Genomic DNA, 26687 nt, shown 5'->3' with positions numbered 1-26687 from the left:
AGCTGTTTTTGTACAGGTGGCAACACTGAATTCCAGGGCTTCCCACCTGAGAGATTATCATCATCAGAAGACGGTCTTTTTGTTCTTCTGTGTTATGGTATGCGGGTTACTAGATAGCACAAAAACAGTCCAAAAATCCTTCAGAATTCCTTCCAGAGGCTAAGTCATTTAATCTATCCGCTCACCGAACCTCGTCTGCTAGGTCCAGAAACAACCAACTGCTTACATTTTTAATGGAGGATACGGTCATTCCATAAGTAGACAGAATGCCTTCAGGCCCAAGGAACCTGTTTTATTCTGGAAAATGATGTCTGTTTAGTAGACTCAAAGGAAATCCATCTCAGAAGATGTTCTGACAACAAAGCAGGATAGAAACATTTTAAGCTGTATTTCATTTCAGCAAGTGATTAACTCCCACTTAAATCAGCAAGACTTGAATGAGGTTAACTTTGGTGGAAATGTTCTGTTTCGCCATTGCAGTTCAGTTCTGATGAGCTTAGGCTTCTCAGGTTCTCTGCTTGCCTAAGTCCTTTCCAGTCTGGAATAATTTAAAATGCAGTGATGCAGGAAATAATTTAAAATGCATTGGTGCAGGAAATGATGTGCCTCTGCAGCTAGACAGTGATACTGATGGCTTGCCAAGATAAGTCTAGACTCAGCTGCCAAGATTTGCCATGGCATGTTTGATGGACCAGAGAGATATAGATAGACTTTAAGCCTTTCACATTTTGGCTTCTGGTGGGAACATGGCGGTCTGAACAGCTGTGTTCGCAGGCTTCGCAAGCAGAACTGACAGCGTGGCAATTTTTCGGGCTCAGGCAGGTTTTTCCTGAAGCCCAGGAGCATTTTTCCGGAGAAAGGAAAACACTCAGAATTACCCCTTCTGTCCTTGGGAAGACTGCTTTCAGCCAGAAAATCGCAAACAGTGTTCACGATCAACTGGTAAGAGCAGCCAGGAGGCTGGGGCATCATCATTTCCAAGCCACGCTGTAGTTGTGTTTGGCAAACCCAAAAGTAACTTAAAAATAAAAATTAGAAACCCTAATATTCAATTCAAAGTGTATAAGTATTGTATCAACTTGATACATAATATAACTTTATTATATGAATATTTTGTCTCTTCAAATATAGGTAGTGCCTTCTTACAAAAACAGGCCCATGTTACACAGTGAGCTCCATGGCCAAATAAGGACTTAAACCAGGGTTTTCTCTTTTTCCAGTCCAACACTGTATCCACTATAGGTGCTATTAATTTTTGTTAAAAATGATATTCCTCTATGGCAATTGCAAATTCCCTGATTTTTCTTTTCAAGTCTGGCTGGTTAAAATATTATTGACAGAGACAGCACAGATGAATAACTTTGAAAATACTGAGCAGGTACCAAAATACAAGAAAGAAATAACAGTCATTATTATACTTCTAGTGCCTATAGCCAAATTCTCGGCAATGAGATTGGGTATTAATCAGATTATCAGTCCAGGTATAGAACAAGTAGTACTTTCACCCTACAGTTTACTCTTCAGTAATGCTTGATGTGGGTCTCAGGAAGCAGGCCACTGTGATCTGGCTAGAGATGGCCCTGGCAGGATAGGGGAATGTTATGACTCAGGATGTTCTGATCTATCATTTGACTTCTTGGTGAGGTTGACTCTGGCATTCTACAGTATATAAAGACTAATTTGTGGAGCAAGGTAGGGAAAACAGAAGGCTCCAGCAAGAGGCCCTGTGGCTGTAGTCTCCAAGTCTGAAAGGACAGCAAAAACCATCACCTTCTTCCTCTGCCTTCATTATAGTTATGAGACTAGTAAACCCCAAAATTACAAACATTTCCTGCAACCACTCTTAAAAAATAAGCAATACATTTGCTCATTTAAATGCCCAGGACTTGTACTTTGGCATTCTGGCGGGTCATCCGCAGCATCTTATAACTGCTTCTGTGTTGTGTTGCGGTACACAGTAGCATCAAGCCTAAGATAGGGAAGCTTCAGCTTAACTCTCCATTTAGCCAGGGAGAATAACTATCGTTGCATAATATTCCAACAACTCTTATCTCCTACCTTGACTCACCACATAGGATGATCGTGAGTGCAGGTTGGTGGAAAAAGCTTTATATGTTCCCTTTTGCTTCTTGCAGAAGGATGAGGATACAGAATATAAAGAATACATTGTTACTAGGAGTGATGATATTGTCCTTAGACATTTCTACCAAAATCAGAGCATATATCTATAGCCTTTAAGAGGTATAGTAAATCAACCAGAACAGAAAATGTTTTTCAGTACAACCAGATCCTTTGTGTGTTTACTTGACAGTAAATCCCACTGTGCTCAGCAAATTTACTGCCAAGTTAAATTGTATAGAATTATGACATTTAGATTAAAAAATAGTTGCTCTTATACACACACACAACAGTTTCCTCTGCCCCTCCACACGGTAGGGTTTTGGAGTGGGATCAGCTCTTATGCATTGGTGAGAAGAGAAGAGAAAAATCTACTAGAGCCCTACAATATATTAAAAGGTATCTCAGGATCATGTCTTGGTTCTCCAGTAAACCAGCTGCTTGACTCTTTGAGATAAGTTCCAGGGAGTTCAGTAAGACATATTTTTGTCTATAGAAATTGCACATTAAAGTAAAATACACACCTTATGGATTGTACTTATAATTTATCTGTCCCCAATGCAAAGATTATGCATACTTGTAACCTACAGAAGCCAGTCTGGTTATATAGTTATGCCAAATAAGGACAACATCAGATGTTTCATGGCAGCAAATCCATGTTTTTCATTGAGTGTACCCTTGAAAAAGAGCTGCCGCTAATAAGGCTTTTCAGATGAATGTATCAATATGGCTTTGATGTTTGCAGGTAGGTGTTTGTGCCCTTCACACATTATTTGTTTTAGATATCTACTGCACTTCAAAATATAAAATATGAAGTATCCCTTAATCTTGGAAGATCCTTTAGATGCATCTAATCCCTACCTTTCCAAACTTTGAAATTGGTCTTGATATTGCTTTTGTTTCTCACTTGCCTGCAGAGCCTGGAGTTTGCACTGTATTTGGAGACCCCCACTACAACACTTTTGATGGACGGACGTTTAACTTTCAGGGAACATGTCAGTATGTTTTGACAAAGGACTGCTCCTCCTCTACCTCACCCTTCCAGCTGCTGGTAAAGAATGATGCCCGAAGGACCCGTTCTTTTTCCTGGACAAAATCTGTAGACCTTGTGCTGGGCAGCAGCACTGTCAGCCTCCATCAGCATCTCACAGTGAAGTGGAATAGGACTCGCATTTCTCTACCATATGAAACACCACATTTTCACATTGACTTGGAAGGATATCTGCTGAAAGTGACAACCAAAGCAGGTGGGGCTACAATACGTGCCCATTTCTAAACTTTCTATGATAGCACCACAATGATATAACAAATATAATTTGAGTTTCTACATTCTGCAACAAGGTTATTTGAGCTTATCTTTATTTATTAAAAAGATGGAGATTCTACCTTTTCCATTACTGCACTTTTCCCCAACCTGGGGCCCTAGAGGTGTGTGGGATTCCAGCTCCTAGCATTATCTGGTAATTTAGGAAGGTTCATTTCCAATATATCTGGAGGGACCAGACTGAGGATGGCAGCATAATAGAGTAGAACTCAGAATAGCTAACATCAAAAGGTAATTCAACAGAAACAATCAGTAAAGAGCCCAATGTAATTAAAACATCCAAAGCAGTCTGAAAAAAGCAAGAATGCTCCATCTTACTTTAAGCTCTTGATAAAACAAATCAGATAAACAGGATTCCTGATATTTGATGGGTTTTTAAATGTATTTATTTGGGTCTTTTCTATTGTAAGCAGCTCTGAAAATGCAGATTATGAATTTGATAAATGATTAAACAAAAGTAATTAAGGGAGAAGTCAGTCTCTAAGATAATTCAGCATAATCTATTAAACAAGTTTTGTGCTGATCATGAATAATTGAATTCACTTTGTTTTTTCATTCTTCAATACAGCAGAGTTGTGAAGCAGTTGGCAGATTAGATACATGGCTGATTGATTAAATTTAGCCTAGTAAGTCACAAGTTCTACAGATGAATCCTAGTATATGGATTGTCCAAGTGATTTAGGCTGCCTAGGTCAAAAGCATATATAATGCTTCCTAACTGATTATTAAAAGTTCTCATAAGCTATGAGTAGAATAACCCATGGCTGAGCAGAGTGGGTGAGCTGATGACTGATTATGACCAAAACAATTGCACCCAGAGTGAAGCATCATTTATTTATTAACTGCCTAAAGCCTTAGCTGGTTCTATATTTGTTTTAAAAACACACAGAAAAAATTACTTATCTACAGTTGCTTCTACCTTCAGTTTTAGTAGTATACAGAATAGCAAAAAGTTTAAGCACAGGTACAGGTAGTCCTTGTTTAGTGACTACCTTGTGTAGCAACCATTTGCAATTACGATGGTGATGAACAAGTAGCTTTGTGACCAGTCCTCATATTTACAACCTTCACAGGTCTGTAAAGCAAAGGAAAGTTGAAGTAAGATCGTAAGCACAGTCACATTTTCACTTAGCAACCACTTCGCTTAACGACCAAGTTGCCGGTCCTAATTATGGTCCCTAAACAAGGACTACCTGTATATGCAACACATATAAATACATAGATATATTGATGCAAGAAATACAAACAGGTATATTATAAGAAAAATCAGTTCACTTGGAATTCAAAACATTACAATTAGCAGAATATTAGATTAGCCAGATAAATGCCTTTCCTCCCTGCTTGGCTAAGGTCCAGTGCCAAGTAGAGCTAAAAAAAAGAAAAGAAAGAAACTTCAAGTTCCAAAAGTATTTTGTTCCTAGATTTTACTACATTGAAGTACACATCAGGAAGAATGAAGAGATATTTTCCTGGATTAACTTCTTTCTTACTTTGAAAAAACTAACCCTGTTTGGATCAGACAAAAACTATTCACCAAGTATGCCTGATAGTGGATCAGACCACATTTTAAAAGATCACTAGAGGCAGGGCTTGCATAAAACAGATCAAGGAAGCTTTTGTGAACATGAGGTTTCCATTTCATGTCAAATGAAACATGATTTGCATTAGAAGAAAGGATAGAATTTCTATTTGATGCCTCTCCACCTGGCAACAGGACTTATTACATTTAAATTGGGAATTTGAAGGCGGCTGGGTGTTTGATTACCCAGATAACAGACATGAAAAATACAAGCAGAAATTAGTGTCTTGCAAGCTTTTCTAATCTGGCAAGCAGGAGTTTTGTCCTTATAACAAGGTTGTCATAACAGCCCTATGGCTCTCCAAAAAGGTTTTGAATGCTAGTTTTCTAAGGTATCAGTATAGTCGAAGGAAAGACCAGGAATAAGTAAGCATCATTCTGCAGGTGCTTATAGAACAAGGAAAACATTTAGTAAAACATGTCCAACCCAAATAAAGTTAGCAAAAAAAGTAAATCTAGATGACTTTAGCAAATTCATAAGGCAAAGAAACCTGCATGAATGTTCTTTGCTGATTCCAAAATGGGTGTGATCCTAGATCCCTAGTGTGAAAGAAGAGCTGTTTGCTGAAATCCCTGAAGTATAATAGTAGGTATGTAACATCTCTGGGTTATTTTTTCTGCTGAAATAATCTACTTGTGTGTTTGTATTTAGTCTATCTTGCATTATGAAATATGATTCAACAGGAAATTCATAACAGATTGTAGCTACATTCAAGGAATAGGTAAATGGTAGTGCACAGGAAAATGAAATTGCTGAATCCTTAAAATTATATTGGAGAGTTGTTGACAGAAGTTTCATTAGTTTTTTTTTTAATAGCGTGATCTATGGGTATCAGTTTTAAATGAATTGAACTTTCAGGGTCTACCTCTCAATCATCAAATGCTCAGAAATCTCATTATAAAGAACAGTTCTGGCCATCTTTATTCATGAGGAAGGAGGTTGAACTAGAGGCTCTGTTCAGATGGTCCTGTTAGTTTTATTGCAGTCAATCTTGAAGTCATTCCCAACCAGCACAAACACGTTTGAGAAGCTGTTGCTTCCTATCTTTGTCTATCTGTCCTTCTCTCTCTTTCTGGAGGGAAAAAAGACCCAGAGGGTCATCTCTGCTTACTTTCTTTCCACTTGCCTCCCTAGTGTGGCCAAAGGCTTTTTTACTTTGAAAAGTAAAAAAGAGATGGAGATGGAGTGCCTTGAGTACTTTTACATGGTGTTCATTTTGTTTTTGTAAGCTGGAAGGTAGGATTAATGCTCCATGAACTCTTTCACTCTTGTTTTCACAATATGCTTGCAATTAATTGACTTGGTTTATGAAGTTGGTATGACATGCCTTTCCTCAGCCCATTTATACATGTTATGGAAACAAAACCTACGATTCTAAATACATATTTTGGGTAGTACTGGGCTGGTGGCTACCTGCCATACAGGTACTTGGAAGCTAGATCAGGAGGTTGGATTTATTTACTGGAGATATTCTGCTTATGAATTGCAAAAATTCAAAGAGCCCTTTTTTCCTACTTAAGGACATTGTGTTCCCAGCTCTAAAAATAACTGGATTGTGATAGGGCATTCAGAGAATGTTTTGGAGAACTCAATTACCATGATGCATTTTCTAAGACCCAACATTTGATATTTCACTTAAAATTTCACTTTCATCACCATTAAAACCGGCTGACTATGCATCTAAATGTGGGAATGTGGGAAATAAAGTTAATATTCTGTTCATGCTAAGAACTAAAACATCTAAAAAACATCAGTAGGAAAATACGACTAAAATAGAAGGCAAGAAAATGATACACAATACAGTCTATCTTGATCTGCAGAATAAATTCTTATAATGAGGATTGTATAGGGCTGTCCTTGCTGGTTAAAACCTCAAAATCTTGGGTATCTTAAAAACTCTTCTACGCATTCCATCATGCAGTCAAAACAGTATTTGAAATCCTGTGTCCCTCATCAGATGAAGTACGTTGATTTGAGAGTTAGGTTCTCGTCCCGCAGGCATTGAGATTTTTCAGGCATTCCCTGAAAATCTCTCCTGCTCCAGTCCTTAAATGTGCTGAATCAACGATCATCAGTCATCCTTTTACAAAGATCTGTTAGAATATTCATCTAAGTGCCCTATGGACTGAAAAGCAGGATATACATTGAAATAACACACAAACATGTTTCCTCCATTTAAGGAAGGCTGACCACTAGTTGTTCATTTTCCCTCTTGCTGTGATTCCTTTTCTGCTGATCTAATAAATAGTCTTATTATTTTTATTGATGTTTTGATTTTAGTTTTTAAAAATAATTATTAGCAGCTTTAGGCTCCTGGAAGAATATAAAAATGTCTGTGTGTGTGTGTGTGTGTTTTAGAAAATTAAAAGTATACACATATAGATAACGTATATACATACGTACAAATACATATGGTAAATAAAAATATAATCGCCCCCCCTTCCCTGCATTACTTTTCCACTGCTATTATAGAAAATGTCTATTTGGAACTCTTGGTAGAGAAACAGCTGGAAATCAGCAATGCAAGGAAAGAGTAAAGGGGCAGTGATTAACTGCCACCTTGAACAAGCTTGCTTTTGCCCCCCAGTTCTTCCCACGGTACTTTCTTGATGTAGGTCAGAGAGCCTGATTCTCAGATGTAGGTTTTCTACCTTTGTCTACTCTTGTTTCTGCTCTATCAAATTTATCTTCTAAACAAGATACTGTGAAGGTTGGTCATCATCTCTCAAAGCACTGAAAAGCTAACAGCATCTCCTACTCAGCCAAGGAATTATACACCTGTTTTTTTGTCTTCTGCAAAATAAAGATTCAGTTCTGGGCTTGTTCATCGGAGTTATAAGACAAAACATTCTGTGGCTGTCTGTAGAGTGCACATAAGAGAAACATTATTCATAAAGTCTAATTAAAAACATATTGAGTGTTTCTCTTTGCTGCCAGCTGAATTATAAAATTCCACGGAATTATTGAGGACCAGCATGGATGCTTCAATTGACTACAATTTTGATTTTTTTGTTACTGTGTTTGCCTCTTCTCCCAGCTCATTAAACTACAGAAAGCATAACAATTTTTGCTTAACAGAGAGGGGTCAAGCATGGCCTCTAAAGGTGCACTCTATAAGGTGTAACTGCAACATATTATGTTATATCCAGATCATTTCCCCATGAACTAGAAATTTTACTCCCCAAATTAATGCAGCCTACCCTTATGCTGAGGCAGGTTGCTTAAGAAGATGAATTGATTGGTTACCTGAACTACTAGTGCCACTGAAGTCTCTTAAAATGGAATAGCAGCAGCTACGGCATCTCAAATTCATTATGAGATTATAGGAGGGAGAAGCGTCAAGTACAATAGCAGCTTGTTCCACAAAAAGGTCCTTGCCATAAGGTGAATCTGGGATATTCTGCCTATGCCCTATGCATAGTTTACATATTTAGCAAGTTAATATATTTATGAAAGGTTTCTGTATGTAAAAGGTATAACAGACATCTGAACCTCTGAGTCAAATCTGCAAATGTTACACCATGGCTAAGGTGAAGGGAGTATGCATTTTTTTTAAAAAGCAAACATTTGGTATTTCTGATTTATACTAGATATTATAGGATTTCCTGGAGAGAAAATATAATGAAAATTCTATGCTTTAAGGACTATCCCTGCCATATACCTTCTCCTCATGCAGTAGATCTTTGGGGAATTATATATTGGGGAAGATTCTGCCACTAAACTGAGCTGGAAGTAAGCTGACAAGGCCATATTACAAGTCACCTACATACCTTCAAATAGCTTTGTCCCAGTGCAGGCTAGCACACCCCTTGATGTCCAGCAGAGCTATGTCAAAGTTTGTAAAATAAATTGGTGAAGCCCACTATTCCAGCATAAGGAATGGTTAAGCATGGGTATGTAGGAAGGGGGGAGAAAGATTAAACCAGCATTGCATCAAACTCACTACTTTTGGTGTAAGAGATAGGAACTAACTGATTTGTAGTTACTTTCCTTTTGCATGGCATTGTTCTACGCCAATCATGAACATTCGTCAAGAAAATGAGGATCCTAAACCAGGATCCTCAGCTCTTTTAAATATTACTTTTGACCACCTGTCATTGAGCTAATCAGTGCATCCTTATGTATGAAACAGTGTTTTCTGTTTTAAGAGTTGTGAGCAGAGAAGCAAGAAATAGTTAATTCTGGAAGGAAGTGACTTGTGAATATACAGTATCGCATTTGTCAGTGATGTCCCTCAGTTTTGCCCTGGCCTGGGAGATTGTATTCTTGTGGCTACTGTACAATTATTCATCCAATACCCACCACCATTATTGATTTTGTAAAAGGCTGGACTTTGATTCTCATACCTCCTGGAATATTTGTATATGCCTTTTCTTTGGAAGGAAACTGCAGAAGAATTGGGAATTCCCAATGCATAAATCTGAGCTACATTCCAAATTCTTTACATTGAATTTTGTGCCAAGTCAGAAGATAAGTCATGAATTGATTAAGTATTGTCCAAAAAAGGAGGATACTGGGAAAACTGTACAAAGGATTGCTGTTGTTCTGCACATCTCCAGATGGGACAGATGTTGGACTGCCTTCTAATTTGATCAATTACTTATATCTTGATTTCTATCCAAGAGAATGGAGAACTCATCCATTCAGAAAAGGAGGAAACCAAAGTTAGATCCAAATGATATTCGTCTGCTAAGGAGTGTTTTAAAATCCTCTTTCATGGAATGAATACTTTTATTGCAGCTCTGAATGATGGACACTTGAATAAATTAATTTTCTAGATGTGCACAGATAAAAATACATGTGCAATTTGAAACAATGAGTACAAGACTATTATAATCCTGGGTGATAAAAGTTAATCCCTTACTATTAATTAAACATTTAGTGACCTTGTATCTCTAAAATCAAACCGTTCAATCATCAAAACCTAATATACCTGTGCTGGAAAAGGTCAGAAGCCACTGGTGGGATATGCTTTTTTGTTTATTCCTTCACCGGTTTAGCTTTTCCTGTTTCGTTTTTAGATTTGTATTCTGTTGGTCTTATATTCTACGTTATGTGTCTTAATTTTATCTTGAACAATTACTAATTAATAAAAAAAGGAAAAAATAAAATAAAAAAATCCTGGGTGATAATACCCTTATTCTGAACAGTTATATCTTCACCCCAACCCCCAGCATTTCAAAAAACCCCAAAAAACAGTATTTAGCTGGTTTTGAATTGTCCCATCAATGTGAGTTTTAGGTTTAGAATAACTAATTGAGTTGTCCTTTAATAATAAACCTATACATGGTTCATATAGGTTTATTCTTTATGAAAAGTCAAACACTTAGTGGTACAAAGCAAAGCTGGATTCCATATGAACAAGATTTCTCTTAACTGTATGTGGTTACATGGGTTCAGTTGTCAGTTCGATAAAGTATTTTCTCAGTTCAAGATAAATGTTATTTTTTTCCATAAAAGCTTGGTAAATCAAAAGTGATGTTAACTGAAGTTCTCAATGATTACCTATTATGCCACACGCTTTAGCTAATGTGTCTCTCTGACACTTAAGTTACCCTAATAACAATGTAGATAGGAGTAATTTGAAACCTTTTTATTTATTTATTTTTTGTCTAGGGATGGGTTGGTGATACATAACTAATCTGGGATCTCCTTGGCTATTGTCTGATTATTGATAACTTAAGTAATGTGTTGTATCTGCTTGTGTTTTCATCCCTTGCTAAGGGTAGTTGTAATTAGTCCTGTTCTTTTTATCAGTTTTTATCAAGCTTTACCTTTGTATTGTATTTTATTTACTAAATTGGGAGGATATTTGCCTTAAAGATGGCGTTGAAGCATTCCAATATTAAAAATGGTCTGTAAATGGGCAGCCAGCACCAGAGGCAAATCCTAAACTAGAATATGTAACTCTCATGTGCATTTGTTTTAATCTGTTGAGAAAGCTTTTAAGTAATAGCCCTTTTTAATGTTTTAGTTTCAGAAATTCTAAGGTGATATCTTCCTATTTCTAGTTGGAAATAGTACAGTCCAGTCTACTATATTATTTTGTTACAGCATGTAGTAGAGTCAGTTTTAGGTGCAGTCCTGCTTGCAACTCATTAGGTCAAGCGGAAGAACACCATGGGGAGGAGGACCGTGCTCGTTAACTCCCTGCCAGAAACAGCTTTCTTTGGGCAGCTGCTTTCTACTTTGTCATAGCTCAGAAATGGAGCATCTGATAAATGGAGCATAATGCTAAGTAGGCATTTCCAGTCAAAGGAGTCCAAGTATTAAGATGGGGAAGGATCTCTGCTGAGAGGTCTGGAAAACTTCTACCAACCAGCAGGAGACCAGATGGAGCTGTAACCAGGCTCAGTGTATAAGAGAACATCATGTTGTCCGATATGCAATTAAACTTTTCCTTTCTTTGCCTTTTTCATTAGGACTGGAAATCTCTTGGGATGGAGACAGTTTTGTTGAAGTCATGGCTGCCCCTCATCTTAAGGGTCGGCTTTGTGGTCTGTGTGGCAACTACAATGGACACAAGAGAGATGATCTGATCGGTGGTGATGGTCATTTTAAGTTTGATGTGGACGACTTTGCTGAGTCTTGGCGTGTGGAATCAAATGAATTTTGTACTCGTCCTCCAAAGAAACAGTTTCCTGAATTGTGCCAAGGAAACGTGAGAGTAAAACTACGTTCTCATCGGGAATGCCAAAAGCTTAAAGCATGGGATTTTCAGATTTGCCACTCAACTGTGGACTACACTATGTTTTATCGGTAAGTGTTGCCTTTTGATGAGCAAAATGAGAAATAAAAGCTAACTGTTGTAATAGACTTCTGGGAAAGATCATGGTGGTTTGCCAGATATTACAGAACTGGAACATCTGCACATTCCTCCTGAATCAACAAAGCAAGTAGCAACCTCCCCACTTCTTCAAGAGGCAGGCAGCAAGAAGATCAAAGAATCCCCATCCTAATGAATTTATTGGTAATTAAGATGTTAAAGTCCACACATCCAGTTTCCATGATTCTGGAACTTAATCCAGTTTTTCCTTTAATAAATCTGCTTAATAAGACCCTGTGAGAATCTAGCCTTGGTTGTGAGTGGCTGCTAAGGCTTGTCATTACACTTGGAAACTGGATGTGTATACTTTAGCACCCATATATCAGTAAGTTTGTCAGGCTGGGGATTCTTTGACTTTCTTGCTAATTGCTTCCTGAAGTAGTGGGGAGGTTGCTGCTTGCTTTCTGATGTAGGAGGAATGCGCAGGTGAACTGGCCTGCAATATTTTGAAAATTGTCATTTTCTTACCCATGCTTTGAGAAGTCCATTACAAACTCTAGAGCAGGATTAGGCTTAAAAATTCTTTGGAAATTGAAAAGAGAAATTGGCAGATTTATCTATTGAAAACATTTATATCTCACTGTTCAATCAAAAATGCTCCCAGATCAGCTTATAGACAGTTGTTAAAACAGAACAGTACCTGCCTGCAATGTACAATCTCAAAGATAAAACATAAAAGGTGAAAGGGATGGGTTGGGGAGGGGGAGGAGGAGGAGGGGGAAGACCACCATGCAGGTATTATAATTATGGCTAAAGTTAAGTAGTAGCTGGCCGGCTGGAATGGAACTATCTGAGCAATAGTCAATTTGCTAAGAGCATATGATATGTTGGACAATCACTAAAAAGATGTCTACTATTGCTAAGGAATTAATCAACATCCCACCAAAATTAAAGAAACACAACTCAAACCTGAAGAATCTTTTGTAAGAGAAAGTTTAGTGATGTGCTGAAACTCATAAGGCTCCCCGCACCCACATATATGATGTGATTTGTGAAGCCTCTTAAGCTAACTAATGTATCATTCTTGAGATCCCTTTAAAACATTGACAATAGGTTTTTTTAAAGTGATTTCTGCACTCACAGTGAGAAAAAGCATCCTGCTAGAGTAAGAAACATGTCCTTATCATGTGTTGAGTATTTACAATTCGAAATGTTTTCAAATTAGTTCTTAATTTGTAGCAGGTTCTCTGGAACCTGCCTTAGATTGATACTCAGTAGAGGAGAAGAGACAAGTTGCTATTCTTATCAGTGCTTTGCTATAGTTTAACTTCGTGTCATGTGTGTCCATACAGACTCCATCCCTTCTTTAAGCACATGCAATGAAAACTCAAAAAAAAAAAAAAGATGCTGGACATTACTGTTCTAGAATAATGATATGTCATTGCCAGAATTGGTTAGGCTGCCAAAGAGTTCTGAAATTTTTTCGTTCCAAAATCTCTGAAGACAATCAAGTTAGGAAAGGCTGCAATATAAAGTTACAGGAAAATACAGACATACATTTTAAGCCAAGATAATGATTCCATTCTGAAGAGAGAGAAGACAGCTCTTTCTGTTCCTTGATTGGAATCAGAGGAATCTTACAAGGAGTATAAAAATGTTGTTTTCATTTGATTTTGGCTGATATAAAAGAAAGACATTTATTATTTTTGGATTGCACAGTGGTGAGAAGTACTCCCTTTTTTATGAGTTACACAACAGTCATTGTCATGATTGCACTGCTGTTGCTGGGGTGGTTCTTGAAGTGTCTACTCTGAAACATAGGCGAGCATTACTAAACAGTGGCAAACCAAGAGCATGTCTCAAAATTGCCACATCTATTTGTCACAGTTTTAATGTTTACTCCATTTTAGAGTGGTGCAACCTGGTAAAATATGATTGCAAGTGAAATATAAGGATGTAAAAATATGCGTGGTATCACACTTCTAGAAATTTACAGGAAATGTTTACTAACTTATAGTGGATTTTCCCAGATGAAGAATTATGTAAGACTCCATCTGTATATATGATTACCAACATAGGCACTAGCTTCAAATGTTGATGAACCCAAATATGTTTTATCATGTTCATGTTGGAAGGGCACCAACTCCATCATTCTTTTCTATGCATGTGGATTTTTATGCATGGGGGTGTACCGTTTGACTATATAAATGCATCTCCCAAGCTTTTGGCTGCATAATGAAGGAATCTTAAGAGGTGGACAATAGTGCTACAGACCAAAAATAGCTAAGGAATGATAAACATACAGTATGTATATATTAGTGCTACAATATGTATTAAATATTGGGCCTGAATTGTTAATCCCAATAAGTACTAACCAAAAAAAGAGTATCACCTAGAAGCTTATTTATTTACATCATTTTTATACTGCCAACTCCCCAAGGGCATAGCCACCCTGCAGTTTGCCCCATTGTGAATATAGACCACCAACGATTTCTGGAGGGGAGTATGGATGTTGTCATCCTCTGCTTGCCCCCACCCCACTGTGACTATGACCTGTGCCCTGTGCTTTTTTGCTTCATACTTCAAGTAGTGTTTTCTGGCTTCTGGTGGCTCAAGAGTTGCTGTCTGGTTTGCTTGCTGTGCTTTACTTTCTTCTAGGCAACCACCTGGACTTTGGTTACTGCATGAAAGGACAGGAATATCCTCTTACCTGGGTTGGTTGTCACTGCCCTGCAACCCCATTAGGAAAAAAATCATTCTTGTATTTTTTTCCCCCCAGATTTGTCTTGGTATTCTGTGCTGCAGCTACTGATGAAGTAGTATTCTGGTAGCATAGTGGTTATAGTATTTGCCTGACATACAGAAGGTAGCCAGTTTGAAACCTGAACAGAAACATTTTTAAAATTATTTTTCTTTCCCTGAGCTACCTGCTGGCCATGTTTTCCCTGAATCAATCCATTGAAATGTTGGTGCTTACTTGCCTTCTTCATTCTCCCCTCCCCTCCCCTCTGCAGTGCTAACTCCTTTGATATCCTGAGGTTTATAGAAATTATCCATAAAAGTATAAAACAGAACCCTAAAAACTTTCCCACTCACAAGAAAGACCTTCATCCAATAATGACTCCCAAGCTTCCAGTGAGAATAGCAGACTGAACAGCTGTGCCTGCGGGTTCAGCAGGCAGAGCTGACAATGTGGTAACTTTTTTTGGGCTCAGGCAGGTTTTCCTGAAGCCCAGAAACGTTCTCTGGATAAAGGAGAATACCTGGAATCATCCCATCTGTCCTCCGGATGGCTCCTTGCAGCCAGAAGATCACAAACAGTGTTTTGCATTGGACTGGTAAGAGCCAGCTGGGAGGTGGGGATTTCATCACTTTCTACAACAGGCCACCCCATTTCTAAATTACCAATTTGTGTTTTTTGTAAGTATATGTACCCCAAGAGAAGCTTTCTACAGTGAGAAGCTGGTTCTCTTGGTGCTTAACATTATTTTTGGGATTACTTAAATTTTTTTTTTTTTTTAATGTTTTGGATTTCATTTTCCTTCCAAATATAAAGGAGGATTGAGAGTAAATAATTGTCTTCCTGTTATTATTTTAGTATTTAATTTGAAGATACTAGTATTTTCCTACACATTGAATCATCTGATTTGAACCTTCAGCTTTCTATTTTCACTTTCCCTTGAGAACAGTCTGCTATCTCACTTTTACTGTATGTAAACACTTCCATATCTTTGACATTCGCTGGTTAAACTCCTAGGAAGTGCCATAATCTACTGCATGAGACATGGAGGATTTCAACCAGATTCTTTCTGACATCCCCCAAGATTTTAAACAGATCTCTTCTGACTTCTGTCAAGTTTTTATGCAAGATATCCAGGACTTTGTGGAAAATATGAGATCTAAAATGTGCCATCAGGATGGGGATGTGGTGGGTGAAATTGAGGAATTTAAGAGCGATAGGTCTTTTTTAAGAGTGATATTGGGATTTTTATCAAGATGCTGGATGAAGATTGGATAGTGGAGTTGGAGAAATCTAAGGGAGAGGGTGATCTGCAAGCCATAAGTAAAATCAATCTCCTGGTGGAATGCCATGAAAAGAACCTGGAATCTTTGAGGGGGACAGTTGGGCTGTTTGATTCTTTCAAGAGGAAAGCTCTGTGCACATTGTGGGGCTATGTAACTGCTCTGGTTTATTTTGAAGTGGGATAAGGGTTGAAGAATGCTCATCTGGTTTGCTTTAAGGATTTGTTTGATGCTATTTGCCTTTAAAGATTTGGATTTACTGTTTTGAACTGTCTTTGTTTCTTGGGTTTATTAAGATTAAAATTATTAAAACTATTGTATTAGGGTTAAAGAATGTTTATCTGGTTTGCTTTTAGGATTTGATTGATGTTATTCCCTTTTAAAGATATGGAATTACTGTTTTGAATTGTCTTATTAAGATTGGATTAAAATTGTACTATTAAGTATAATAGCAGACAACTTATGTGCTTTTTAATTTGATTCTTATAGTAGACAGAAATGTATAGAATAGTGGTAGGAAGGGAATAATTAAATATATATTATCTTCTGGAGGGGAGAAAGATGTTTAGGAGGTTTAGATGAACTTTTTTCCCCTCTATTTTAATATAAGGGGGAGGAGTAACTGTACGTATTGATTTTTATTATGTGTTAAAGTGGAATGACTTGTAGAAATAATGTGGTGTTTTGGTTTAATATACGGTAAGAGATTGATTATGGAAATTTTTGAATAACCTTGCTGTTAAAAGTCAGAAGCCACATCTTTTTGTAAATTTGAAAAATTATTCTCTTGTGCTTCTGCACCTTTTTTTAGTTTTTTTCCCCTTTCTTAGTAGTTTTTTTGTTTTTCCGTAGTTTTTTATTCTTTGCGTCCCTCCTTGTAGTGCAGATTCTGGTAAGCACTATTGAGGCAGGCTTATTAATTGTCCACATGACATCTTGCATCGGGTGGAAAGGATGTCAAACATGGCTCCCTTTCGGGGTTGCCAGGCCTAATGAATGGCTTTGAACTTCTTAAGTCCTAAGGCCCAAACAGATTTTATTTACGATTATGTAATTAAATTTACAGATTTTGGTTAAGGAAAACTTTATTAGAATTGGATTTTGATTCTCATAGAAGAGTAGAATTGTTTTTATTTGATTCCCAAGCTATCAGCCACAGAAGAGGTAGCGGTAGTGTATGTTTCATGAAAGTAACCCAAACATTATTCTTCTCATTTTGTAGATATCTGAAAGCAAAGTTGTTTCAGGAGTCCATATATTTTATTTAAAAGGGCACGTTCCACAGATGTTAGCAACTCTAGCAACTTTGTTGCAAACTTTCTATTTCATTATTTTCTGTTTGAAATGATAGATATCTTAGTCATTTTTGTCTAGGTTATCAATACTCATTTAATTTTAACACGAGTGTTATTTAAGGGATCTAGTTTGGAAAAGTATTCTGACAAACGTAATTGTGCAAGAATATAACTTTGCCATTGAATCTTATTCTTAGCGTTTTTCCCACGCTATGGCAGGGCAACTTTGCCATTGAATATTTTTTCAAACACCGAAAAGGTAATCAACCAAGCATTTTGGCCATCTTATGACATTGGCCTAACAATGAATTTTCGGTGATGGTATCTTGATTTCAACGTTAAGATTCTTTTATTGAGTTGTGATTTATTCCCAGTGTGGGAATGCAAACATTCAATAAAACTACTACTTTAATTAACCTTTTTGTATGGAAAGTTACAGTTTAAAAAGCAAGTTAACTTGTGGACCATTTGAAAAATATCCAAGGGATAACAGCATCATGTAAAAATGCTTCAGTTCCTTTTCAAGCTCTAATACTGTACATGATTGCATAAAATCGCCTATGCATTTGTACTTTACTTTTAACCACCATTTTTTTATTACTAGATTGCTACTAAATTTAAAGGCATGATCTGGTCATTTACTTCCTGGGATTGCTGGGGGACTGATTTAAACAAATGCTACTTCCTTTGCAGATACAGTAATGAGTAGAACATATGCTCATCATATGTTATGCAAAACAACTTTGATAACCTTTGGCCAGGGATTCAAATAAAGAATTCAGTGTTTCAATAGCCTGTTTTTCCAATAAATCCTTATGTTATACCAGAAAAAATCCTGAAGATTGGGAGATGCTCTAGAATGCGTACAAGGAGTTGTAGGTGGAGGGGCAAAATATTTGCCTTTCATTTCCTGTCTCCTAATCAATGGAACACATTGAAAATGCCAAAGAGTTTATGATTGTAAACTCTGAAGAAATACTCTACCCAAACGAAGAGAGCCAGTGCTAGTGTTTTAAGCAGAGCTCTATATGATTGTTACACATATGGATTTGTTTGTTGCACATATAAATCAGAATAGCCAAATAGGGTGTTCTCTTCTGACCCCTACACCCATATTCATTCCACATAGATGATAGTAACAATGATGATTATGTATATTCCATACCGTCATTGTTTTTCTATGGGGTAAACAGAATTCCCCATTGTACAATCCTGTGCTACTGGGGAATGTGTGTGAATATCAGAGCAGTATAAATGAAGTCAGTTACAGGTACCTTTCCCATTTTTGAAATCTCATGGAAGTTATTATGCAGGCTTGACCTTTAACTGGACCCACTCAGTGGTTGTGACTTGTGATAATCATACTTTTCATAGCTTTGTGTGGACATACAATAGGGAAATACGTATATACAATGCTAGTTTATTTATGGGAAGGGAATTTTTTTTAACAATATTCAAGCACATGCTGCTAACCACAGGGGAAAATAGCCGGTTCCTCAAGTAACAGATGGAGTTCCTGTGTGAAATAATCCTTCAAAATTATTATTTCATTATCAGATCAAACCATAATGAATTCATCAGTTATCTGCAAAGAGGAACATTCACTAGTTCCCTGTCAGGTTGTCAGGGATCGAAACCACGCTGAGACAGTATTCTAACTCTAGTTCTTTATTGCTCCTATCCTACAGACAGAATCTTGCCAGACTGAGGCTAGTGCACTAAGCTAAAGGAAATAACCCAAAAGGGCTCTGAGGAGGGGCTGCCTTGAACTTCTTAACCTTCCCAGACACCAGGTCTGGGCTGTGAAGTCGTTTATCAGTCTGGAATGCTCTCTCCCCCTGGGAACCAGCACTCTCACTGGAATCCACCACATTCCCGGAGTATATTCTGTCACACAGATCTGATAATTTCATGTTCAAATATTGAACATTTAGGCCTTTAACAACTTATTTATATAGCTAACTGTAATTTATCAGTAATGTGTCAACATCATCTGTATCCAAATTAAGAAAATGAATCCCAACCCTATATTAAAGTCTGTTGTTAAAAGGTCTCACCAGGGAATGATTTTTTTTATCGGAAATCAGCCACAGCCCTTCCCCCTGCACCAAATACATTAAAGTCAGTGATTCAATCATTTGTTCATTGGCATGGAAGATAGTCACACACATCATTTAAAATGAACTTTTAAATATTCATAAGGCATATATGAAACACAAGTTTCCACTAATCTAAAACCATCCTGCCAAAATGAAGCCAGACCCTACCCCACCCCGCCCACCAGTAATATGTGATACTGTTTGAGGGGAGAAAACCATTTCCCAGTCTATATTCCAGCTCCCTAGCATGGGGTGTCTGTTTTACTTTGTGAGCACCACCCCAGCCACCACCCTCTACCTCCACACTGTAATCTCCTCAAGTCCCAGCCAATCCTAAATATGTTCATTCAGAAGTACATCTTACGCTATCGGCTTTCTCCCAACCGAACTTGCATGGGATTGCAGCCTTAGATTGTTAATTCAGGAAAACAACAAATTTCCCCCCGTTATGAATATCAATGTGCTTTTTCTGTGAATAATGGATTTAAAACATTTTCTCTCAAGTGCCTACGTATCCTCTTATCTTTTTTTCCCCCTAACAATTTAAGAAATAATATCAGCAGAATGGAACAGTAGCATTTTACATGCTATTGTGCTGCCGTACCTATTATTCATACAATTTGATTCTTGGATACCATATATTACTTGGGCTGTAAACCCAGGAGTGAGGGCTATTACAATATTTGGTTCAAAAGCCCATGTTGATGTAGTCTCTGTAGTCTCAGTATTGCTACAGATGACTTTAAGTTTTAGAAGTCTGCCAGTGTGACAAAATAGACTGTATTGCAGATTCTTATTTATTATTCTTTCCAGCACCTCCTGTTTGATAAGATAATTGTGAATAGAACAGACGACTTTAGGCTTCTGCTTATTCCCCCCTCCCTCCCTCCCTCCCTCCAAAAAATCAAACCTCAGGAATCTTTTGCGTGGAGGAACATCCTTCTCCTTACCCATTCCCAATCTTCATGTTTGTGGTTATTGCAGCTGTAAACCATTGAAATGATGCCAGGAGATTCACAGATGTCTTTTTTCCTGCAGAAATACTGGGAGTGGGACTTTGAGAGGGTGAGTGTGGATTTGGGACATCAGATCCTGACATGACTATAGAGCTGGATAGACATCACTCTCCTGGGATTCTGAGTAGCTTCAATCCAGTGTAAGAATGATGTGTTTCCCCTTTGACCCTACTTTATACTTCCCCTGAGTAGAAAGCTAATGATTTTTGTTGCTATAGGGAAACCAGATGAAGAAACATGCTATTTGTTACCCTTTGTAATTAGAACCTAAAGTTCCTCTTGTTTTTCAAAGATGGCCTTTCAGGATTTTTTTCCTTTTTTGGAGTCAGGAGGAGTGATTTGTGTTCCCCTTAATTTTACCACAGTGCCATGCTTCTCCTTTAAGTTGCCATCATTTCCTAACGGGGTGGGGTGGGCAGGGGGAATGATTATTTTGTTTTGTTAGTTACATCTCTCTTTTGCACTCTGAATTAGTATTTTTTATCCAGCAGAAATAACTAGCTTTTTAGATCATTAAAGGTTTCAGTGTTATCTGAGCCAGATATTTCATCATGATCTACTGCTCCTCCCTGTCTGAGGAATGTGTCTGAGATTCATAAGGTCATTGGGGATAGGTCCTTATTGGAAATTGTTTTAAAAGTTTTGAATTTAGGGAAAAGGGCAGATGTTTCTTTGAACATCTCAAGTAATCCCATCAGAAACCCAGTTATGCATGCAAACCTGCAGTAGACTGTGGCCTTACAGGCACAACAATTTTGGATCTCCTGCTTTCCCTGAGATTGCCTCTTGCAAAAATATACTTTTAGGAAAAAGCCCAGTCCAGATGTTTCTGCCTGACAATCTCATTGTCGCATGGAGGACAACAGGGCCATGTAAGTTCATCCTTCCGCCCCTATTATGCTTTGCATCAACCTTCCCCAACTGATCAAATACTGGGGGATGGCCTGAGAGTTGGGTGCCTCCAAAACAGGTGTAGGTTGTTATTGGGAGCTGAACCCCTAAGATCGCTGGCTCCCTCAAAATTAACATTGGATAGAGAGAAAAGTCAGAACACAGAGAAAGATTCATGGTTACTGTGTCCCTATGTATTAGGCTAAGAGTAAGGAATATAAAGCTGTCCAACATGTGATTTATTTATTATATGTGTACCTTTGGTCTAAGATGCTTCTGGTATAAAGATTTTGAATCTGGGAAGCTTCATTTTTAAGGCTAATACCATTGCTAGATGTACATCCTTCATTAAACTGGATGCTATAGTCAGGTTTTGCTTGTGTGGGTTTTTCTTCAGAACAGTTTTGTGGATAATTTCTGCATACGAATATACTGTATGTGAAGATATCTTTCAGTCAACCAGATATTTTGTTGAATATTCTGCAGCATATGTGGTAACAGAACCATACTGCACTGATAAATAGCAAATTCTGTCTTTCTTGAGGTCAGTGTACTGTAGGCTTGACAGCTGGACAGTTGGTTTTAATGGGATGAAATGTTCCTGTTTGCACACCTGGAGAAAGATGGGTCAATAAATAGAAGAGTTATTAAGAGACATTACACAAATATCAACCACTTGATAGGCGGCACAGAACAAAGCCTGGTAACAGTGTGTCACTTTCACTATTAACTCGAGCAACCATTTTGTTGCTGATGTCTTGATGTGTCCAAAGTGAGATGTGTTAGAACAACATTCCTCGTGGATAAGCTTCCAGCTTGCAAGCTGAGCTTTAGAAGACAAAAAAGAGGATCTCTGCATTCCTCAAAAACTATAATAGTCACTCAGTTTTGTCCTGCAGCAAAAATTACATCTTATCTTGATTTTAGTCCAAAGCTGAGTGCTTTACTCTCTGAGTTTTTGGATTTATCACTTATTAAAAACACAGTAGAAATCAGAGTAGAATAAAAAGTTACAGGGTGCCATTCTGTATAACTCTTATTTTTAAACTTGAAATACAAGACTAGGGAAAACATTATCTTATCATTTGAACCTTCCTTCCTTCCTTCCTTCCTTCCTTCCTTCCTTCCTTCCTTCCTTCCTTCCTTCCTTCCTTCCTTCCTTCCTTCCTTCCTTCCCAGTATCTTACAAAACCCCAAATATGTTTTATATAAAAGGCCCAATATTTCAAAGACATACCAGAACATTGTTTTGTTTGGGGAAAGTGGGGGTGAGTGGAGAATTGGAATCATAATGATCAAATTCTTTGTACACCTAATCAGAATTTTGGAAGTAAACCATCCTGAGTTCACACAAACCTATACCCAGATAAATATTTGGAAGAACCAATTAAATGATTTGGTAAAACAAAACTGATGCAATTTCCAGGGGTAAAGTTTGTAATATATTGTCTTTTGCATTTCCAATATTCCAATATTAAGTTATGCAGCACTTCAGCCACAAAACCAAGGAAGGCTCTTTTGGGCATGACATCTTTATCTAAAAAAAATCATACAGAATGCCCAAATATTCTATGCAGATACAAGAATTAACTATAGGCTGCTTCTACTTGAGTAGCTTGTAGCTCTAGTTAATGATTGTTTTATAAGCTGAGATCAGAAATGTAGTTGACTTTTTATACTCTTAAGAATATTGTGCTTGTTTTTATATCTTCATCACACTATTTTCTGTTCCACTGCTTGTGACAAAGCAATTGTGGATGAAGAAAGAGGGAAGTCCAATTAATCTGAGCTGTGATTTAAAAATTTTCGAAAATCAGAATGATTCTTAAAATAATTGCCTACTTACCACTAAGTATTTATGTATGTATGTAATTTCTCATTAGTATACACAAAATACCAGAAATCAAAATGGGTGCTTTTGTACATTTTAAAAAAAAGGTAGACATTCCAGTAGAAGGGAAGTTTTATTGTACACTGCCCAGAGTCACATTTGTGAGATGGGCAGCTGTATAAATTTGATAAAGAAAGCAACAGTAGAAACAAAGGATAGTTACAAAGGGATGGTGATATCACATAGAATCTCCTAAATGTGATTGGATGAAATATGGCAATTCCATATTATATATTTACTGTGAGTACAAACAGAGCGGCTGTTTCCCAAGCAAATCTTAGTCTTCAAAAATTCTTCAGACCTTGCTTTTCACACCATAATATCAGTGCTTTCCATCAAAATTTGGTCTTTGTATGGAACTTTGACAGCTTGTCAATCCAAAGGTTCCTAATAGCTGAAAAGCAGTTAACAAGCAATTTCTGAAACTGATTAGAAAAGGAAGGATGTGAACTTAGTGTCCTTTCAAAGGCACCAAGTGTGGTTTGAGCAAGGTGGCTATCCCTTTGTCTCCCAGAGCTCTAAACCTGCCGGAGACTGCTGTCTTGCTGTCTCCTTGTGAGGAGCATCTGTCTGGAGCGCTTGTGGGCGATTTCAAGTCCTCTTCTTGTCTGGAGAGAATATCAAAGAGCCAGTCTACTTGCCAGCTCTTCATTCCACCGCAGCTGTTGGCTCTGCTTTTTGCAAAGCCATCTTCAGCCTGCCATTTCTTCCCTGGAAGTCCGTAAGTTTGCTGCTTCCAACCTCATGCACAAAGGACATGTTAAGCAAAGATACATCTTTCCTCTTTTCTCCATTTCCCCCCTTCTATACCGGGTGTTCCTTGACTTGCAGGCATATATTATAGGCAAGGATTCTATTGAACTGAAGGTGCTGTATGAAAGATGACAATTTAATCAAGCTCACAGCACTAAGCTATAATTGTCTTTTAATTTTTCTCTTAATGGTCCATTCTGATGTCAGCCTTAAATCCTATTCCATTAAGACAAATACTTTACTATAATATGTCTTATAGACCAAGCTCCAAAACAGACTGCAAGATGATTTGCCATAAGTTCTGTAACTTTAGGTCTTCATGTTACATGCTTTCCATTCAAGATGCAGATGACTCTTCTACCAGGTGCTCATCCAAGAACATCTTTAATCCATCATGTGAAACTCTTCCCATAAGTACTCGATGGATGTCCGTCTCTCTTTCACCTTCACCCTGAAGTGCTTGCACAGGAGCTGCTTTCTGAGTTCTGACAAATAGCTCCCTCCCTTCCTATTCCCCTTCCTCTGGGATTGTTGTCAAGGTTTCCTTGCAAAGGAGTAACAGCCTTATACATTACAGGAGCCGGCGGGCCTTCTTACGTTCAAGGAGATGCCATTTAGTTTTTGCCATTCTTTGTACGTATCCTCACGGATACTGATTTCAAGTTAACTCCAAGGTAAAATCCCTTTGCATGTTGTATAACTATTATAGATGGAACAGGAATAAGATCCATAGCCAAGATGGGGCCTGAAGGCAAACAGATTACCACTGAATGCTTAAAAGTTTTTCCAGATGCAAAGGAAATTGGGAGATTGAAATCTTCCTTTATCTTTATAATGGATGCCAAGATGGCATTAAACAATTACTGGTTTCTGTTTTGTGGTCTATATGAAGATTTATGGACTTGAGAGCAAATATTGACTGGGAGGGAAAAACCAAAGTTTGCTGTGACCCCAAGGCACGCACTATACATTCAGATGCTAACTGAAAACAGAAGGTTGTGTGTTAGAAACATTCTACTGCAATCTGCGAATGATTCCTCCAATGGTATGGTTAGTGATTCTTCCAATAATCTAAACCGCTGTAAAGCTTCTTCTGCTGAACAGCAATGGGCAAGTATCAAATGGGAAAAAGTAATGGTATTGAGTTCCCCATTCTTTTTGGCGCTAAAGAATCACATTACCAGTCATCAGTTTCTTCAGTAGAGTGATGCCAGGATTATGTCATGTGAAGCTATATCCAGAGACAGCTTTTGTTATTCAGAGATGCTGCTAATGAAAGGACATGGGAGAAATTAGGATTATGCATTTTATTGTCATCCTGAAAAAATCACTCATTTGATGGTTGAATAGATACCCAGTGGCTGCAAGTATGTATGTACAGAATACTTTCCATGAAACCTAGAATCTGACTTTAAAGCTTTTGGCTCACACAGTATATAAAACCAAGAGTCCTGTCACCATGAGTCCTTCCATCCTATATGTTCAATTATCAGGACTGAATAATTGACTTAATAATCAATTATCTTTAGCAGAGAAGATCTGAATTCACTTTGCTAAAGGAAAATATGAATCAGTATATATGTGCATGTATGTGTAACCAGATAAAATGCAGTATCTATTTGTTTCTAAATTGAAAAATAAAATATTTTAGGGAAGTATCAAATAGACCTAACTCTCAACAAAATTAACATTATTGGAACACTCGCATTTGTAATATGGATTTCAGTGTAATTAAGTACAGTTTTCATTTTTCACTTACACCATCCTTTCTTAACATGGCATCCCTTGGATACACTGGGATACTGTCCAAAATACCAAGCTTCCTATGTTCCTTTCTCTGTCACAGTTCCTGCCATCTTTTATTATTTCTCCTGCTCCCCCCACCCCCCGCTGCCTTAATTTAAAATATATGGGACCCACTGAAGGGAAATCAAGACTAATACCTTCTAAGCTGGGAATTCTGGGAGTTAGAAGCTCAACACATGTGGCAAGCACCAGTCTGAGAAAAACTACTCTGGATATTGTTATTTGCTCAGCCGACATCAGTAAACTCTGTAACACTCCCCCACCCTAAAATGTATCTGGCAATACAGCAAGCATAATGGCAAAATAATTGTGCTCTTTGGGAAAGGATATATTTAAAGGCATGTCCATTTATCTAGGGATGGTATTCCCTTTTCCCTTCAGTGACATCTGGAAAAATATGGCCCTCCAAATTAGACGTGTGGCTACAATTGAACAGTACCTCTGCATGTTTGATCATCAAAGGCCTTATAGCAAAGATGGGCACTGGAAAGGTTATGTGTTCCCAATTTGAATTGGCATCAGCCCCGGGCTAGCATGACAAATAGCAAGGAATTATGGGAGCTGTAGTTCACCGTTTTCCTGCTATTTATCTGGTTACCCTGATTAGTTTTAGAGAATAAGTCTCTAGGAACGGAAGAAGAGTTGTAAAAAGCAACAGCTAAGTTGAATCCATCTTAATCGTAGGACAGCTATGAAAATCCCTGATTTAATATAATGGCATTCCTTAAAATGACCTTATCCAGCCAGCAATCAAATGCTTGCTGTACCTGGAAATAAGATAAACAGAAAGCATCTGCATTTTTAGCAAAATGCATTTTAATATATGCTCTGTCTGCATTCTATAGTAGAATAACATGCCAAGGCAAGGAAAGTTGTATTTATGCATTATCAACTTGCCTTTCGTGAATAGCTCTGCAAAATCTGTGCAATAAATTTCCTTGTGTATATAGTATGAGGCACTTCAACTTTAAGACTGCTTAGTGATCCCCTTGATAGCTTGTAAATTTTAATATAATACTGTTCTTTTTGCCTCAACCAATACAAAAACGATAAATTGGAAGAAAATAGCAAAGACACAATAAACTTCTTTCAACTGCTTCCTTCTTTAATACAGGTGTGATAAGG

General features: G+C 37.6%; 1 protein-coding gene across 1 annotated transcript in view; it reads left to right on the top strand.

Moving 5' to 3' along the window:
• Positions 1-26687, top strand: part of BMPER (BMP binding endothelial regulator) — a 181550-nt gene that overhangs the window by 118500 nt on the left and 36363 nt on the right. Inside the window, exons 12-13 of the mRNA XM_063304049.1 lie at positions 3036-3365; positions 11445-11781. Coding sequence (XP_063160119.1) covers positions 3036-3365; positions 11445-11781 — 667 coding nt within the window. The remainder of the gene's footprint in view (positions 1-3035; positions 3366-11444; positions 11782-26687) is intronic.

Source organism: Candoia aspera, chromosome 4 (assembly GCF_035149785.1).
Source record: "Candoia aspera isolate rCanAsp1 chromosome 4, rCanAsp1.hap2, whole genome shotgun sequence".
In the NCBI taxonomy this organism is placed as follows: Eukaryota; Metazoa; Chordata; class Lepidosauria; order Squamata; family Boidae; genus Candoia; species Candoia aspera.
This window is presented reverse-complemented; position numbering and strand designations above follow the sequence as displayed.